The sequence below is a fragment of the Takifugu rubripes genome, chromosome 21, assembly GCF_901000725.2.
Source record: "Takifugu rubripes chromosome 21, fTakRub1.2, whole genome shotgun sequence".
NCBI classification, from domain to species: Eukaryota; Metazoa; Chordata; class Actinopteri; order Tetraodontiformes; family Tetraodontidae; genus Takifugu; species Takifugu rubripes.
The window spans coordinates 8,765,575-8,783,899 of NC_042305.1; the positions used below are offsets into that span (position 1 = coordinate 8,765,575).

Below are 18,325 nucleotides of genomic sequence, written 5' to 3' on the forward strand. Positions count from 1 at the left end.
TTGTTTCAGAGTGCAGTGGAGGGGTGGACTGAATATAATCCACGGCCACAGAAGAGGTTTAAAACACTCTGGTTTCATATAATCTTCTAGCTCAGGACTAGATGGGCTTTTGGGTCATTTCTCCATGATAGGAATGAACAAATAAAGGTCTATCCCATGAAAGGGGCCTGTGTGCTCAGTGGATTAGAGCCCATGGGTTTTCTCTGTCTCTTTTTCTCCATTAGAATGAAAAGGATGAAGCAAAAATAAAGAGCCTCCTGTTCATGCAGGCGCCTTTTGTAAGTAAAAGTTTGATGTTTATCATTAATTTTCGTCAGTTCAGCAAATTGAAACATTTTCACATGTATTCACATTCAGACTACATTTGCATTATTTCCAATAATGTAGTCAATTAAACAAGTTATTAAATATGTATCAAAAATGCAGTTTATTGCGCATGAATGCAAAGTACAGAGAGAGAGGCAGGTTGCGCTGCACAATGACGTAACACAGATATTTTTATACAGGCACATTTTTGGACAACCCCCACTCTGTAGTTGTGGGTCCTTTGACTCTCCGGCGCATAGTTTGGATCCTTCTATCAGGAATGGCTCGATTCTTCTGACAAGTGTCTAAACACCGGTATCTATCACAAATATAAATTTCTTTCATTTTTACTAAAGCTCCTTTAAACTGTAGCATATGTCTTTTACTCAATGGTAACGAGTGGCCTTTAATAACGGCATAAAAGTCTGATATTGTAAGTTGTTCCTAGCAAGCTACATAAACAACATGCTTGTTTGAGACGCTAAATGACTAAATTAACTCTGTACAACTAAAAGATATGTGTCTACTTGTCCCTTTTCAATAATCTTAATGATGTATCATGCTGGTACCTAAACCAACGTCATCATCATCATCATCATTTTTATTTCATCTGCTTTGACTGAAGAGCCTTTTGCGGATGTAAAAAATGTGAAATTTAATATTGATATTTTTAAGGTTTTAACTCCAGTAAGACCATGTATAATTTGCACTATTCTTGATTTTTACCATGCTGCTCTGGAAGCTGTAGAGTTGGACACGTAACTTCCAGGGTGACAAGTCTTTCACCATCCATTACTTGGTCAACAGGAATTTACTCATCACACCCCTGAAGATGACAGACAGTTGTACCACAAAAGGATGTGCTGTTCGACAAAGTGTAACATCTCATTTTGCTGTGACATGGTGTCTTAGTGTGACTATAGCACACAATACCTATCATTTTCATCATTTTTGGATTAAGAACCAAAAAATCCCTCCCAATCTGAACGCCATCAGGCCCTTCACCAATGTGGCGATGTATGATGACACTTGAGCTGTCAACTCTCTTGTGTCTCTTTATCCTTTTGTGTTCAGGTAAATGACCTCATGGAGGAAATGGATGATAATACAAACAGATAAGGCTCCTGGTACCTGTTGACCACATTCAGCACCTCCTAAAACAGGACCCTCTGACACAGTGCTCCATCAGTGCCTGCCTGAATGACACCCACAAGGCATTTAGCCCTTATCTGCTATGGCCCCTGCTTAGCATTCACGCTATTCACACGAACAATGCCACCTCTTCCTACTCATTGGATCTGTGACTGACAGTGGGTGTTGGAGCACTTGTGTTGGACTTCAGCCGCTATCTGAAGCCGGACTGTTTATCCAGTCCAGATAACCCCCACCAAGACACAATAAAGGGTGTGTCTCTTCCTCGCCACTTCCCATGTTGTTTGTGTAACTGGACTTTTATAATGGACCCCCGTCTCTATTTGGCAGGTCAGTTTCCTCCTCAGATGTATCCGTATTTGTTGGGGGAAGGGCTGACTAACGATTGGAGAGCCAGGTCGCCCACTGCTAAGGTGGAAGCACCCACTTGGCAAGATGGTGAAAAGCTGGGAAATAGCAGATAAGATTGATAGGTATGCAGAACAACGGAATGGGTAATATCTGGGGCAGGGATGGATCAAGCTTCTGGCCCTCAAAAATGTTGCCCTTTTTTTTGCAAGCCAAACATATTTCTGACACAAAACACTTTTTTGTCAAAGCCGCCTTTTGAAGCCCATCATTGAAACTAGAATTTAGCTCTTGATTTATGTGTAATCTACTTTTTCGTTTTCATCACACAGCTCAGATTTCATATTTGACAAGGCAGATATCAGCGAATGATCTCAGGATACCATACCTCCATAATGGCTCCGGTGAAGCTGCAGCTTTATGAAGCTTCTGTAATAAACCCCTGTGATCTGCATATCCCCCACTGCCACCACCATTCCCGCTCTTATTTATGAATGGCCAAATTTGACACGGGGCAGATCACATGATACTAGTACTAAAAACCCAACAGAGGAATGTGGACAGGATGCCCCCCCCCCTCCCCTCCAAAAAAACCCCCAACACTTTGATGCCCCATATCATAAGGAATACCCTCTCCGCTCCCGTCATGTGCAGCGATGCTGTGGAGGGCAGCAGTCAAGGTGGTGGTGGTGGGGTGGGCACAGATAGTGGCTACGTTTGATCTGAAGGTCGCCAGCCCCTTGCTGGTGTTGAGAGATGCTTGGCGAAGCGGCCCGGCTCTTATTTAATAACATGAAGGGGAAGCGGACCTTTCTCTCATAATTAGGCCTAATTGCCCAGTAGGTGTGGACAGACGGCCCAAGAAGAGACAAACTGCCTTTATCCACAGACTTAGAGTCAGATTACTCAGAGCTGTCTTATCTGTTACAGGGCCAGCAGTGCCTCAATCTTCTTCTCCTGCCTCTTCTTACCGGCTCTCATGGCCAGCTCAGGTATATTAATCAGTCACTTTGATTTATTATGAACTGTCCACCACACAAGTGTAATTAGTCCTAGCTTGTTAGCCAGCTCTCTGATTTCTGAGATGAATCTGGAAAGCAATCATCAACAAAAAAGTTCTCGGTTATATTGGGCCTTTATGAAATGTTCTTATCTTCATAGAAGATTAGAAAATTTCATAAAGCCAATTTTGTGCAGGATTATAGCTCCTTCGATAATGGTTGGTAATGATTTTGTCAATGACACTTTTTTGGATTTTTGGCTCATACAACTTCAGGACAAAAACATGCAGCTACAAAGTACAGTCATTTTTCCTATCTGCCTGTCTTGAGTCTAGAGAACTGAGACATCTGCCACAAATTCTCTTTTGTGTATGCTTACCAGCCCCCTGCTCGTTATTTATGGTTCTTTCTGCCTTCAGAAAGAAGCTCTGTTGTGGTGGAGATGTTGATTGAGATACTTTGTATTTATTCGAGTTTTTAACTCCTGTCTTTGACTCGCAACATGTTTCTGTGCCAGTGTCTTTCTCCACTGTCGAGAACCATGCTCAGTTTTGCAGGCTGACTCTCTAAAGACATGTATATTGCAATAAGTGTAAAGATATCTCAAGCCCCAACTCAACTTGCTTTGCTGCTTCTCCCTGTGAGCAGAGAACAATTTAAGGTCTGTGCAAATAGATTTGAGTGACATCCTGCCACCGTCCTGTTTGTTTACAGTGTCCTGCTCTCCCTTCCTGGGCAGCCACCATGTTTGCATTTGGGTTTTTGCAGGGACTCAGTTGCAGTCAGCGCAGCAGACCTATTGTTGGGGGGTTTTCAGTGTGCTGACGCCTGTGGAAAGAGGGGGTATAGCCATTATTTTTCAATATCATTTTGCTCATATTACTTTCCCCACTGGCCGACCATGTTTGACAATGATCAGTGATTTCCAGCCCCCTACCTTTGAGCAAATAAAAACAGACAGTCTCAGACTACTGTTGTTGCTCACAGGACAGTGTCGGTCTTCTTGGAGATGATGATAAGGAATGGGTAATCCACCTGTTATCAGGATGAGTCTCACCTTGTTACATTCTTGCACAAGGACTGTGTTTCAGGAATGTGGCCTTACCCACACATTCTTAGAACAGGCAGCTTAACTTCAAGACCTTCTCAAAACCCACCATTGACATTTTTCACCACTTTCTTCATATTTTCTAGAAGCAAATTTGTCAGTTTAGCTGTCACTGTGCATCCACTGGAATGAAGAATTGTGCATATAATCAGTCAGAGAGTGTTGAGCTCCCTGTCTCTATGCCTCACAGATTTACATGGCCAATTTAACCACTAACCTCCTGAAATGAGTTGCCACTGAATGCTTAGGGGTCCAGTTTCAATGTCTGTTGATTGCAGGGAGCAAGGGTTATGAGAAGTAAAAGTGGAGGAGGGGTTGTTTAGTGTTTTGGGGGCATTTAGAGAGGATTTATTAGTGAGGCTGTCTTCATTAGTTTGGATGACTTATATGAAGGTGAGGAGAGGATACGTAGCATCATCTTAATCACTGACATTTACTTGTTGCTTGTAAAACAGTTTGTCCTGAACTTATTGTTTGATGGAATTCGCTTCATCTGCCTCTCACGACACACAACTTGTTATTTAATTAAAGGAAACGGATTTGCACAGTTATTATCTCTGTGTTGTATTTCACAACACTTAGCAGGTGTCGTATTTATTTGAAATTTGCACAGTGGTCTTGCCAGGTGTTGCATGGAAGGTCTCTGAAGTCATTTACATCCGTATAACTGTGCTTATATCTTAATGTTGATTTTTTTTTCCCCCTATCTTTTCTGCATGTTTGTGGGCGCTTCTGTTTCCTCCTCTGAGCAGCCTACAACCAGCATAAAAGCCTGATCTGCTCCTTCTGCCTCCGGGACAACGGCTGTTGATTGCAGAACGGGTAAGAAGCTCGAATCTCCGTCTGTTTACAGTAATTAAACTGTCGGCGGCTGTGATTTATGATGCATTGAGTAAGAGAGGTGTAGACGAGTTGCAGGAAGACGGAAAGAGACAGAGCCACAGGCTTTGTAGCTACTTTTAACAATAGAGAAAGTACAGACATTAAATTAACGCAGGTGTCTCCTGTGTGGATGGGAATGGCTTCAAGGCAGCGAGGAGCGTCTTGCTGTTGCTGCTCAGTGTTTGCCAGCACAGCCAAGTCAGTAGGAACTCGGATTCCAAATTACTTGTCACTTTTCCAGTTCCACTCTCCATGTCTGTTCCCACAGATGTCATGATTTGTAGGTTCCACTGCTTATGATCTGAGGATGTCTCGTTCGCCACCGTCCCCCGTCTACACCCTGAGGGGGGCTGGAGCGCCCCTCAACACGCTCCACTTTAGCTGCACCGATGTGGACTACCCGCTCCTGTTCTCTGGGTTAGTCATTTATATCAGCATTTCAAAAAGGTTCAAACTTTAACATCCTTAACGACAATTCGCCAGAGAAATGTTGCACGGCAGAAATTGCATGATTCATAACTTCCAGTCTGTTGAAATCACCCGTTGGGTCTTGTAGCTCAGGGAAAGGTGAGATCCACATGTGGAACCTGAACACCAGGAGAGCTCAGAAGATCCTGGAAGGCCATTCAGGGAATTCTGTCATCTGGGTCAGCACGCTGCAGACGGCCAGTACACTCATCAGGTGAAAGGCTTTGTCTTAATATCTTGATTCTGTCCGTATTAGTCCTGATAGTTGTTTTACATTTCCACGAGTAATTTTGTGGAAACCAAAAGAAACGGCAGATGTATAGTCATCGGTCTGTGTTTATGCCTCTGCGTTGATGGGAGCAGTCAAGGCCGGGACATGCAGGTGTGCCTGTGGGACCTGACTGAGGGTCGCAGCGACGTGGTGGACTCTGTGTGGACGGGGAGCGTCGGTTTCTGTCAGTGCTGCACACTGGAGATGAACCCTGGAAACTATCTGCTGGCCTTCGCTGGAGAGCAGACAGAGGAGGTGAGAACCTTCATCTGCTCTAGTTCCTACAGCATTAAATAATTGTGTGACAAACAGGCAGATTAAAGGTGCCATTTGCATGTATTTTCTTATCAGTGGTAGGACATTTCCTGATGAAATAAAAATATTTATTTAACAGACGCATTCGTCGCAGCCTGTTTGACGTATATGCCATCAGTGTGAGTCTTAACTGGTTCTTGGCAATTTTCTTGTTTGAAATATTTGTGACTTGTTATCTCTTTTGGATGTTCGATCTGATCTAGAACTGGTTGAACCATTAAAAAGAACAATCTTTCCAGTTTTATCGTGATCGTACAGATGGATGTATTGTGGTACGTCCCATATGTGTATCTCTAATATTAAGTTAGACGTCCTTTTGCTCTAGATATTGGTGATAGATTGGTGACACATTCCAACACCTTTACCAAGGCAGGTGTGACAGACTCTCATGCACCTCTAAAATCTAATCTTATAGTCAAACATGGATTTCCTAGACTGAGGAATTTGCATGCAACAGGATCACAGAAGATATTACAGCTAAAGCTCAACACCCACAATCCTTTGCTGTTCATTTGGACCAAAGCAGGTTCAGGGAAGAGGACAGCCAGCGATTCAACCCTCTTTTATTGGCTCCAGATTCATGTTACTTGCTCCGTTGTAGAGAAGCCATACTTGAAAGGGTCGGGATGGTCACCTGATCCAGCCAAACGTGCCTTTGCTAACCCCAGTCCTGCAGGCCAGGCATCAGGGCGCCTGTGACTCCAGCACCTCAATAATGCCATTGTCCTAACAGACACAGCCAGACAGAAACACACACACCCATGTGAGGTAGACCAAAACCCACAACAGTTTGATTTTGTCACTCTTCCCACCCTGCTCCACAGACGCAAACAGCAGAGACAACATCTTTCATGTGTCTGCAAATAAACACACAGTGAATTAAACTGTTTTATAAGAAATGTGAGCTGTCTTTCCAGAAATAATGCACAATGGTTTGATTTACTTGCTGTTGGCAATAGCATATTTGCAACCAAGAAAACAAAATACCTTTACTTCCTTCCTGGCTACTTCAGGTGGTTTTACTGTTTACTGCTCACAGTGAGATTCCTGCCAGCAGACGGCTCCTGCAGCACAAACATTAATTAATCCTGTGGGCGTTTTATTTATGGGCAGTGTGATGTCACATACGAAACCACGATCACCTGAGGCACAGAGCAGTCCTTAAAGGCCCTTTGTCAGGCACGCAGAGGTAAACATGCAGGACAGATGTGGCCCCGTGCTAAAATACTGATTGCTCCCTTAAAGGGATGTTTAAGCTGAGGTCTAATGAGGATGAATATGTGGATCATCGAAGAAACAAGCTTTGGTAGTGATCTGGCTACACGCGCTTTATCACTGGCTTCATTAGAGCGTGTGTTTTATCAAAATCAGTGCCAGTGTGTACAGGAAAACACCACTTTAGTCACAGTTTCGGGGTTTAGCCAGATTTATTATAGACAGCATTGTGCTGCATGAGCTGCTGGTCAAGTAGCCTCTGATCTGTGGAGGTCCTGAACTGCTGACAAGTTCAGGTCGTTGCAACACAAGCAAATCCTCATTTGGCAGGCAGCTTGTGGATATATGGTTTACTGTAGATTGTGTGTGTGTGTGTGTGTGTGTGTGATTGATATAATACTTAAGTGCTATTAAAATAAGTAAGTGAAAATACATTTGATATTCCAGAAATCATTGATGCTAGAATTGAATGTTGCAAGTCTTCCTGAAACAGACTCATTCACTGACTTTACTTTTACATAAAGGGAGAAATTTGGGATGCATTTACTTTCTTTTTTCCTGATTGTTCAATGCAGATTAAGATTATGGAGCTCCCGAGTAAAACCCTGGTCTGCACCTTGGTACCGGATGCTAAGCTGGGCATGGTCATGTGTATCCAGCTGTTTCAGGTAAGCATCACGCATCCCCCAGATGCTCGCCACGTTTACCTATATTAGCTCATTTCACGTTATTTTCAATCCTTGCTGAGCTGCTTCCTTCTGATTTACTGTGACAACAATAGAAGTAGACAAAAATGAACATTAAAGAGGCAGTATATGATTTACAACCTTATAACTTGTCCTGAGCCATTTTTCCAAGCATTTCTTTTCAGCTGGCAATGGACTGCTCTACTGTAATTAGAGCACTTTGGAAGGGCTGGGGGTTCACAGCCATATATCAGCCTGCAGCTGTACATCCAACTCAAGTCAAAAAGCGAGCTTTCTGTTTGGTAAATGCTCCAGGAAAGATTTTATTTTCCAACAAATAAGGAGACCCTGTAATTACTTTAATGGTTAAATATTAACTCTTTGGTTATGGAGAAAGTGCTTCTTTTCTATGTGATGTGCACGCATCCTTGTTTCCTGTAATTCTAATTAGAGCCTGCAATAGTGCAGCTAAAAAGTCACAAAGGTGAAATTATTGCAGACACGTAAACCTTTTCAAACGGCTCAACTACTTCATTCTGTTTGTGTTTCTCTTCTCCGTCTGCCTTTGATTTGACAGTACATCCGCCTTTCATCATCTGAGTTATGAACCCATGCCGGTTCAACGCTGAGTGCCAGGAAACATAATGATCAATTATATTGTTATAAATGAATAAAATATCATCGTAATACCGTGCAGGCAGCTGCCAGACTTCAAAGCAGAAGGGCCTAGGTGATTCTAAATCATTTCAAGCTGATTCCTCACAGGGACGAGACATCTGTTACAGTGAGCGCGTAGCTAGGGACGTCTACGGAGTGGGAAAAGACAGAAAAGGCTGCTCTGTGTGTGTTACCTGTCTTTCACACACGCATTACCCGTGACTCTGTCTGTCAGCCATATGAGAAACTGTTCATGTTGCTGCTCACATCACATGCTTGTACGCTACCCACTGTTTCCTTAACCTCACACAGCAGGAGGCAGCAGCTGCCACCATCACCTCTGTCCCCCCCCTGTCTTTCACCGTCACACATGCATCAGGAAGAGGGCACTGACAACCATCTTCCTTCTCACCATCTATCCCTCTCTGTGTTCTTCTCAGGGCCGAGACAAGTACTGATTAGCCATTATTTCCAAAACAGACTCACCAACAGATTTATCATTTTCCTTTAAGCCTTCTCTCCTGCTAGCGTTTATGGAAAAGATTAAATGTGGTGTTAAACCACATTTTCTTTTCTATTCAGCTTCCCTTCATCATTCCTTTTGTCTAAAAGGTGGCAAAGCTCTCTGATTTTTCCTCCTCAATAGGATTCACTGTAAAGAAGTGAATAATGAAAGAAGAAAGTGCCTCCACATATGGGTCTGGAGGTGAATTGGCCAGGGGGATGGTATTGATGTATGATGTGCAAGACGTTTAATGTGAACAGAGGCTGGCGGGGAAAAGGAAATGTTCCTATACAGATATCCATCACTCTCAGCTCATCACTTCTCTGCCTCGTGGCCATGACATCATGGAGGACCAGGACGAAAAGCAGAGGAAACGATTGGTTCCTTATGTGGAAGCAGGCCCTGCGGCGGTTCCATGAGCACACACGCTGTTGGTCTCCAGTTCGGAATTAGCTTCCCACATAAGGAAATGACAGAAGTGTTGGCTTCGTATACAATAAACTCTGGATGGTGCCCACACGCTTCCTCTAATTACACCGAGATGTTATTTATGTTTTCTATAGTATTTGACACTGGCAGTGATCACTGATGAAAAGAGAAAATGAAGTAAAGGGAAATTAGAAATGACCAACATCCAGTTATTTTCATTCTCAATTCAAACACAAGGCATAGCAGATAATAGGTAAGGATCTCCTCAGTAGTGGCGTAAGCAGGTCAACACTAATGGGTTAAAACAGATTTTGTTTTATAGCTTCATTAGAAGAAATAGCAAAAATCTGTAGGTCAAGTGTCTTAGAATTACGTGAAGGTCAACAAAACCACCTCGACTTCCTTCGTGCTGTCAGCCTAACTAGCATCTGGTTGCACGAGTGACTGTCGGACTCGAAAGAGGCCTAAAAAATAGAACTTTAATCTTCTGCCTTGAAAAGTTTGCTTGAAATAACGATGCTCATAATTACCGTAATGACAAAATGGAGCACATGTCTATTAACACGTTGAGTAGTAGCCAGTCTAGAGAAGGCCCGGTATCATTACACCCTGCTCTGGTCCCATCTCTTCAAGCAGCTTCCATCCATCTGTCTTTCCAGCTGTTCTCTGGTGATGAATCTGCTCCCAGAGCTCCCAGCCCCACTCCAGCAGAAAACCCTCTTCTAGAAAGGTCGGTGGAGGATATAATGAATTAGGTGTCTACCCGGGATGCCCTGACCTCTGACCCATGACATCATCAATCAGGGAGGTCTTACAGTTAAGTGAAATGGAGGGCCCCAAGCCTGGAACGCTTAGGCCTGCTTCCTGCTGGGGCCACTGATTTTTACTTGTTTTTATTTGTTTTTATAATCCCTTCGCCTTCGTCCTCGCTGACGTGTTTGGGTGAAATAAACGGCTATGTCCAGAATTTATTTTAAGATGGAAGAAGAGAAATATAGAGCGTCAAGTGAGAAGAGGAACTGAAGATGGATGGAAGCATAACATGGAAGAGATTTCTTTTCTTTCTTGCTTCTGCAGGGCATCGTGATTTGACCAGTGGGTTAGTGGCACTGCAAACTGAGTCGGGAACAAGTTTATGTCTGTGCTGAGAGTCCGTGTGCTTTTCCATCCTTCTTGGGTTACAGACAAAGAATACAGCTGAATGCAGATGAACAGGAGGGAGGTGACTAACGTGTATGCCCAGAATTCTTCTGCTCCCTGTCCGCTTCTTCCGCGTTTCCTCCAGACGGCTCAGCATCTCCACGGATGCCATTTCACACACTGTAGGACAGATCTAACCTCAGCGCAGAGCTGATGCCTGTGAACCTGTGTCATCTACTGGGTTTATCACCTCCTGCATGAATAGAATTTCATTTTAAGCCTTTTACTGCGTTGGTCTCTGTTCCACATAAATGCTGGTTCTGGTTTTGTGCCTCATGACTGTTTGTGTATGTGGTTTCAGCTCATTTCATGTGATGCTGATGGTTCCAGCAGTTGTAAACATTGCGGTTGGGTCTCTAATATCCCGGGGCAAAATGGAAATGAAGCAATAGTGTCGTGTGCGTACAGACTTGAGTTTGTTTTAGGATGTAAAAACCAATGCCAATGATTGAATGGATAGCTAATGAAGCTGTGTCGTTTCTTTTTAAAGTCTGAGAAACTATGATAAACATTAACAAACAATGTTGTAGAAGAAGTCGGAGCTAAAGTTACTTAAGATAATAATATCCCCTAAAATTCCAGACGGTATGGAGTCCTTAATGCCACTGGTGCAAACGCTTACATCATAGAAACTCGATATTTACATTAAGAATCAGAATAAATGAGCTAAAATGGGATATAGTGTGAAAATATGACCTTATCAACCAAGTTGAAAACAGAAGTGAAACATTTGTAATTTTTTTGTACTGACTGGGGGTCAGTAATACAGATGAGGAGCAAAGTGAGCTATGCACAGCAGGCTGATGAATGGAGCCCACAACAGCCTTGAGTGTCAGCAGGAGCTTCCAGGATGATAACCTCTGCTCCACTCAGCTGCCACCTCCACACAGTGTTTCCACTCTGCATTCACATCTTCTTTTCTCTTTGTCTTCATCTTTTCTCTTATCATCCTCCCTCTGCTCCAGACAGACGCTACTTCTGGACCTCTTCTGTTGGCTGGATATGAGGACGGATCGCTGCTGCTGTGGGACGTAACCCAGAGGTCCACTGTGAGCTCAGCCAAAGCCCACCCCGAGCCAGTCATGTGCCTGACCTTTGACACCGAGCGTTTGAGGGGCATTTCAGGTTCCTCGGAGAAGAAGCTGGCCTCCTGGGCTCTGGACAGACAACAGAACCTACAGGTCAGCAGCAGAAATGTTTCAGGGGTAGCAGTGCTGTCTGCTCTGTTACGGGCCCACAGCAACAACAATGTCTCGGGATTGCAAGTAAACACTGGTGTAATTTGTCTAATTAATTAAGCTTCTGTTTGATTTTGTGTTTAAAAGTTATTTTCTGAGCCAAGATGCCCAAGAGCCACAACTGTCATTAAGAAATGGAAGAGAAGCTTCTAACGCCTGTGTTTCCTCTTCTGCTTCTTGCCAATATGGCAGCTTTGACACTGGAATTGAATTGGCACTATTGACCTTGATCAGTTACATTGATCATAAAGGTGCAGTAACTAAAATAACCAGAGTGTACTTATGCACCGGATATTTATTGAAATCAAACAATTACATTATTATGACTGTTTGAAGTAACGTGAAATATTTTCGCTTTGCAACATCTCACCCAATCCCACTGAAATGCCCCCGTCAGGGTCGCGACCCTCCTGTTTGCTAATAAGCTGTCACACGGCAAGGACGACAAATAGTCGTGAAATCGAGCACAAGAGTAACAGTGAAGAGCGTCACCTTTCTGCAGCCTCCACTAGAGAACGCAGAGGGGCCGGAGAGGAAGCGGCTCAGCGGGGCTCCAGAGGCCATAAATCAGCTGCTGGTTACACAGCATTGGCAGGGCCAAGGACTGGGCTCAGACCGTCACTCTGCATTCAAACCACCCACACACTGACTCACTGACACGTACTGTAGCCAGACTTTAGATAATGTAACATTTTATTTTATATTGGGATACTCTGAAACACTCGGCTTTGCCCGCCACAGCAAAATAATTAGAAGTACAGCGGTCCCATCCTGCAGCCGACCACCCCGATTCAATAAAGAGGAACTGATGCACAACAGTCTGGTATGCCGTTCCACTGAAAAAGCAATATTATTTTTTCTGGCTTTAGACAAATGAATGCTTGAATTAGAAATATTTGCAAAACTTAATTTTTTGTTGAAGCTAAAAATGCCCTTTTGCAAACACTACATAAGGATTTGATTCAATATACTGAAACCATGTGGACGGTGGTTATACAGTTTATTTTCCTCATGCAACAAAATATTGATTCAGTGTGTAATCCAGGATGAGGATGACAGGAAAAAAGCACACAGAGAGGGAAAGGATCCAACCGGGACTTCTAAATTATCCCGAAGTGCAACTTGGTGTGACGTCCAGACAGCTATCCTCAGTTCTTCCCACAAAAGTATTTTTGTCTAGCCGAGGACCCGCGGGGTGGCCGGCCCAGGTTCGGGGTCCTGACGGACAACCCGAGAGAGGCAATAAAAATATCAAAACCTCTGAGGCCCCTTAACCAAACAAAAAACACATCTGCTGTAAAGGGAACAGTAGTTCACAGTGGGAGGCTGCAATAAAGACTGAGGAGGCTGTAAGTGCCGCAGCTTCCCACTTCCCACAAATTAACCCTGAGATACAGTCCAGCATGGTGGAACTGGCTGGCAGGGTAGATGGATGCTTTCTCCGCAACCCGGGGCAAACTGAATGTGACACTACACAGCGCAGTTATGATTTAGTGAAGCCGAAAGGCTGTGAAGTTAGCTTATCAAGTCCAGAGAAAACCAGATAGCCTCAGGAATGGAGGTTAACGTTTTACACATGGCTCCCAGATGCCTTTATCTGCTGCCTGACCTGGCAGGACCGCTGCTTTCTCAGTTCAGGAAAGTATCATTTGCAGCATTTTTTTCCCTCCTTTTTAGCTAGTCCACATTACCGTCAATCTTTTAAGGGCTGAGGCCGCGAGGGCGCGGATGTCTGAGGCTTTCCAAGCTATTAAGCCAGATGGACGTATATTGAGGTGTCCACTCCAGCCTAGTGTCAAGCACAGCGAAGGCCTCTTCCACAAAGGAAGAGGCAAAGCTCTCAGGGTGGAAAAAGAGAGCAGGCGGGGGCAGAGGAAGATTAGCAGTGTAAATCAAGCATGGCTGACGGTGAGCTTTTCTCTGTGACTGATGACAGGTCTGTACAGGTGGAACCCCGGCCTCCAGCACCTTTCCTCACAGCCGTATTCTCTCAGTACAACCATAACCTTTTTAAAAACGATTTTTGGGAGAAGGAAATACCAACAAACTGTCACCAAAGTCTTGCTTTTAATTTAAATATAAGTTTTGATTTTCAAGGGACAAGGCCCTGTTCACGTTCTTCACTTTAAAATGAATATTCCTATCAACAGCAGACATGAAATCAGACTGTCACTGTGCAAGGTTTTCACGAGAGTGCCTGCCATAGTCAAAAAGCACGCATTCTTTATTTGCCACCTTTCCTTCTATCATCTTCCCTCTTTTCTGAATGGGGTTACTCAGCTGTTTGACACATCCATCTCCTGTCATCCGGAGCCAAGCTCCTACAGGCAAGGTGACAAAAGGCTGTAATCTCCCCTCCGCCGAGTGTGATTCAGGGACAGGGCGTGTCAGAAATACCTGTGAAAAGCCTCCCAGCCGCTCGGCTGGAGTGAGTGAGCGATGACGGAACGTTTCACTGGGTGAGTGTGAAGGCCAACATCCATGCCAAGACCGAGGGGGAGAAAAACGGAGACTTGAGCGGGATCTGCCAAGTCGACACTCCTTTTGAACACCTCCTCTGCTGGTGAGATGCTACAAAAGAGAATTCTGGAAGTTGAGTTGACATTGGATCTTATTTACGCCACAAAAAAACCCCTAGTGGGCCCAGCTGTTGAGCAGAACTGACTCTTTTCTAGAAGGCTACAAATATAATTCCAGCAAGAAGCTCTCCAGAATGATGAAGCCCTTCACTGTGTGAGATGGTAACAGAAACGAGAAGAAAAATGTGGCGTCAGATGAAACGGGCCGCGACTGCCCGGTTGGACTGAACGGATTTCATTCCACCTAAAGTTCTGGTTAATGGCAGTGCTGAAAGTGGGCTGTGTATTTATGGTGCAGAGGTACGATTCCACAATAAACAATGCTGCTGAAAATGGAATTAACATTCCATCGCTACATAAAGATAATGTAAGAAGGTTACGTTTTTGGACATTAATATTGTAAAACTGGGGTTTTTTTCTGTAAAGATATGGTGGCGTAATGGATCCCCAACAGGAAACAATGTCAGAGTATCCCTCTGTGTGTCGTAATCGGAGCTTTTCTCTGTTTTTGTTTTGGTAGCCAGGTCGGCCCCATGCGTTGGTGAGAGCACAACAGTCCCTCTCTGTTCATGTCATGGCTGCTTTCACCCTGGAGTTTCTCTCTGGACAGCTTTACAATACATTAGAATTATGTAATTTTGTCTTCCCACTCTCTTTATGTCATTATGAAAAGGCCAGCCAGCTAAAGTTAGCTTAGCATCAAAGTCAAAATGAGCGGTAGTTTGTTTTTTTAAACAATAGGATCTTGTGAAATTTCCCATGGCACTTTTCCCTGAAACGCTCAGAGCGGTTAAACTACGCAGATCTCATCATCAGACTGTGGAAAGTAAAAACAATTATCCATCCAGCCCTGCTGACTGACCGTTCATGCCGCATTAGCTGTTTACTACTTCCATTTGACCCTTTAATGAAACAAATGCCTTTTCCTGACACAAACTAAGGGAAGCAAAACAAACAAAAACAGACACTTAAACCCATCATTATCAGGGCTGTAATGCAAACCAGATGGACAGAGGCAGGGGCATACCAACTTCTTGAGGTAATAACGAAGATCCAAACAGTCTGTCACCCCCCCAGGATTCTGTGTATCAGCATATTCAGCTTGTTTGGTCTAACCAACATTCTGCTGCAGGACCAGCACAGACGGGCCGATGGACAAGATGGAGAAAGGAAATCGCACGGCAGCTTGTTGGGAACGGGGCTCTCTGTTTTGATCAATGGCATTCCTCTCCCGCTAGCATTCCGCTTTATTCGCTCGGGCTCTGAGTACCTGGCTTATATCTTCCACATGCAGCTGGGTGGACGGTTCCTGCCCGGAACAGGAGCGTGCAGATAAATTCTCCAGCGTCTCCTCCTTTCCGAGGCCATTACTCTCCCCAGACACAGCTTATGAAGTCAATTTTACGCTGTCCAGCTTGATTTTAGCCCTCATATCCAGATGTTTGTGTCACATCCTCAGGCCCCGCAGAGCTCCCCTGCCTGCAGGAAGAGCACGTTCGCTCCCCAGGAATGCCCACCACAGCAGGCCCTTCAGATCCTGGTCTGAACCACCATCCATTAAAATATGTCAAAATGTTGCCCCTTTATAGAGATTGATGCCGGCCATGGGACGCTATAGATCAGAGGGAGCTGTGTCTAATCTTTAACAGGCAAACGTACGGCGCGTTATTTATTGCGTCTCTTCTCCCGCCGACCAAACTTTTCGTTGGGAACGTAATTCATCCGAAGCGCTTAAAAGCAACAAGGCTTCGGCAAACAAGCGTTTCATCAACACGGTGCCTTCGACAAAGGCAACTCGAGCCCTGTCGTGTCTCCCGATTAGGCCTCCATTACTCCTAACCAAATAACAGCACGCCGAGAGATCCGCTCACGGCCCCCGCGCCGTAATGTTTTATGGCTGATGATTGAGCTTAAGGAGTCTAAGGGCAGGTTCAGCCGACACCTCACGCTCTGGCCTCAGCCGTCAGATCAGCTGAGAGCTCCTCCGTGTTTATCTTGGCTTCACTTTCCTACACAGCAACAATCAAACCTGCTGGTCTTGTTTGTCTGATGTTTTTTTTATTTTTTTATAATTCATTTCATAAATATCATGATTACATGGTTTTTTTTTTAGGTTTACACAGTTCCAAAAGCTAGATTTGTTTTAAATTTGCAAATGCTCTCCAAATGATCTTTCTGTGTGCAGGTGCAGAACGTGCATTAGTAATATGTGCATTCATGTGGTCTTGCTGAGACACACCCTCTCTTGGCTTTTACAGCTCCAGGACTGCGTGACGCTGGTCAACCCCGGCGTCTCCCAGCTCTGCCTCAGAGGGGACCATAAACTCCTGGCCTCGGCCGGCTGGGACCACCGCGTGCGGATATTCGGGTGGAAGAAGCTGCAGCCGCTGGCGGTGCTGAAGTACCACACAGATATGGTGCAAAGCGTTGCCTTCTCTGACCACCAGGACCCCCGGCAGAGGCTGCTGGCTGCTGGCTCCAAAGACCAGAGGATCAGCCTGTGGTCTGTGTTCAGTGAGGAACCAAAGACGGCCTGAACTTCTGGGCTTTGGCTGCGGTTTGCCTTTAGCGCCTCCTGCGAGTCAGGTACTGACTAGAGGAGTAACCTGCTCAAACTTTGACACAGTTCTTCTACTCACTTGGCTTCAGGAGCTCATGAAGCTTTGGCCAGTGGAAGTGAGGCTGTGGGACGAAGGTAGACGAGCTAATAGTTCATTAGTCTGCGGCTGTTTGCCGAAGCCTTTTGTGGCGCTCCGTGCAGCTATGCGATTGTGTTGACTTATCTAATAGGAGATCTGCTCCAGTGAAGTTGAATCTGAGGTGTACGACGCACCTGAGCAGCTATGTAATCTGGCGTTGTTATTCTAGTGGTTCTCGGCTTAACACACAAGCTCTCCGCTCTGACCTGAGCCGTATTTGTCAAACAAGGTTAATCACAGCAGGGAGGGGAGGGACAACCAAACAGAGACGTGTTGGTTTAGTTCCAATCTGCAGATGCTCTGCCAGGTCGGCGTTTTCGGTTTCAGAGGTGAATATGAGAAGATGTTTGCTACTTATTATGAAAATGACATAAATGTTTGCATTTACAGGTTTGTGGTGTCAGAAATAACGGATCAATAAAGAATCGTAATGAATGTCCTATTGATCAAAAGTGTAAGCTTAAAGGAAAAACATGATTCAGAATTTAGTAATTTCATATGTGCACAGTATTTTACACCCAAGAAAATACAAATCTGAGAGGCTAAATCACATTAATGTTGAGAATTTTTTTGTCCGTTGCTTTAAAAGATTAATTTATTTTCAGTAAATGTAAAAACTTTCATTTGAACCAAAAGGAAACTGTATTAATTACTTATTTGTCTTTATTGGCTGTGTAATCACATTCCAGAGTTTTTATTTCACAGTTCTTAAATGTGAATCTTTAATAAAACATGCGTGTTTATTTAATACTCAAAAACTGTTTCATTATTGATTAATACATAATATGTGAATAAATATATCAAACTAAACCGGCTTAAACATATAAGCTTAATTCTAAATAAATGAAGTTTAGTTCATCTATTAAATGGTCAATAAACACAAATCAGGTTCTTGAGGACATTGTCTTTAACACATCACCATTTTTAAACATTTATTGGCTGGTCTGATGATAGTAAAATTATGATCTGAAGACATAAATGCTGGAATTGATCCAGGATGAACTCCTTCCTTTATTCCAGCTCCCCTTCATGCGTAAAAACCAAATACAGACGTTTTGAGGAGACATTTGTCAAGAGCGGGGCCAGGGGTCTCGTCATGAATGAACATATTGAGACGCTGGCTTTTTGTCCATCAATGATAGTCCGAGTCACGGAGCAACGCGGGGGCCGGCGTGCTGTGGCGAGGAGGTCGGGGCCTCGGACGCCGGAGGCTCTGCTTCATAAACGCTGCGTTAAGCTGAGGTGCTCAGAAAGTACCGACAAACT

At 44.2% G+C, this 18,325-nt stretch overlaps 1 protein-coding gene across 6 annotated transcripts; it reads left to right on the top strand.

Moving 5' to 3' along the window:
- The first annotated feature begins 506 nt into the window (after window positions 1–506).
- On the top strand, window positions 507–17,811 carry gnb1l (guanine nucleotide binding protein (G protein), beta polypeptide 1-like). Of its 6 annotated transcripts, XM_029829449.1 has the most exons (11): window positions 586–621; window positions 1,381–1,710; window positions 1,789–1,931; window positions 2,737–2,798; window positions 4,668–4,737; window positions 5,066–5,214; window positions 5,354–5,479; window positions 5,629–5,791; window positions 7,642–7,734; window positions 11,509–11,724; window positions 16,619–17,811. In XM_029829449.1, exons 6-11 carry the CDS (start codon window positions 5,105–5,107, stop codon window positions 16,895–16,897), a joined length of 987 nt encoding a protein of 328 aa, XP_029685309.1. In that variant the 5' UTR covers window positions 586–621; window positions 1,381–1,710; window positions 1,789–1,931; window positions 2,737–2,798; window positions 4,668–4,737; window positions 5,066–5,104; the 3' UTR covers window positions 16,898–17,811. The 6 variants fall into 6 exon arrangements, with proteins under 6 accessions (XP_011613716.2, XP_011613717.2, XP_003974756.2 ...); XM_029829450.1 differs by lacking the exon at window positions 1,381–1,710 and having other exon boundaries at window positions 604–621; XM_011615414.2 differs by lacking the exons at window positions 1,381–1,710; window positions 1,789–1,931 and having other exon boundaries at window positions 507–621.
- The last annotated feature ends 514 nt before the right edge of the window (window positions 17,812–18,325 follow it).

Bases quoted from the DNA above. Each gene is read 5' to 3' on its own strand.
- gnb1l (XM_011615414.2), top strand. From the start codon at position 5,105: ATGTCTCGTTCGCCACCGTCCCCCGTCTACACCCTGAGGGGGGCTGGA. The intron at 5,792-7,641 runs GTGAGAACCTTC...TGTTCAATGCAG, and splicing joins CTGGAGAGCAGACAGAGGAG to ATTAAGATTATGGAGCTCCC. The intron at 7,735-11,508 runs GTAAGCATCACG...CCTCTGCTCCAG, and splicing joins TGTGTATCCAGCTGTTTCAG to ACAGACGCTACTTCTGGACC.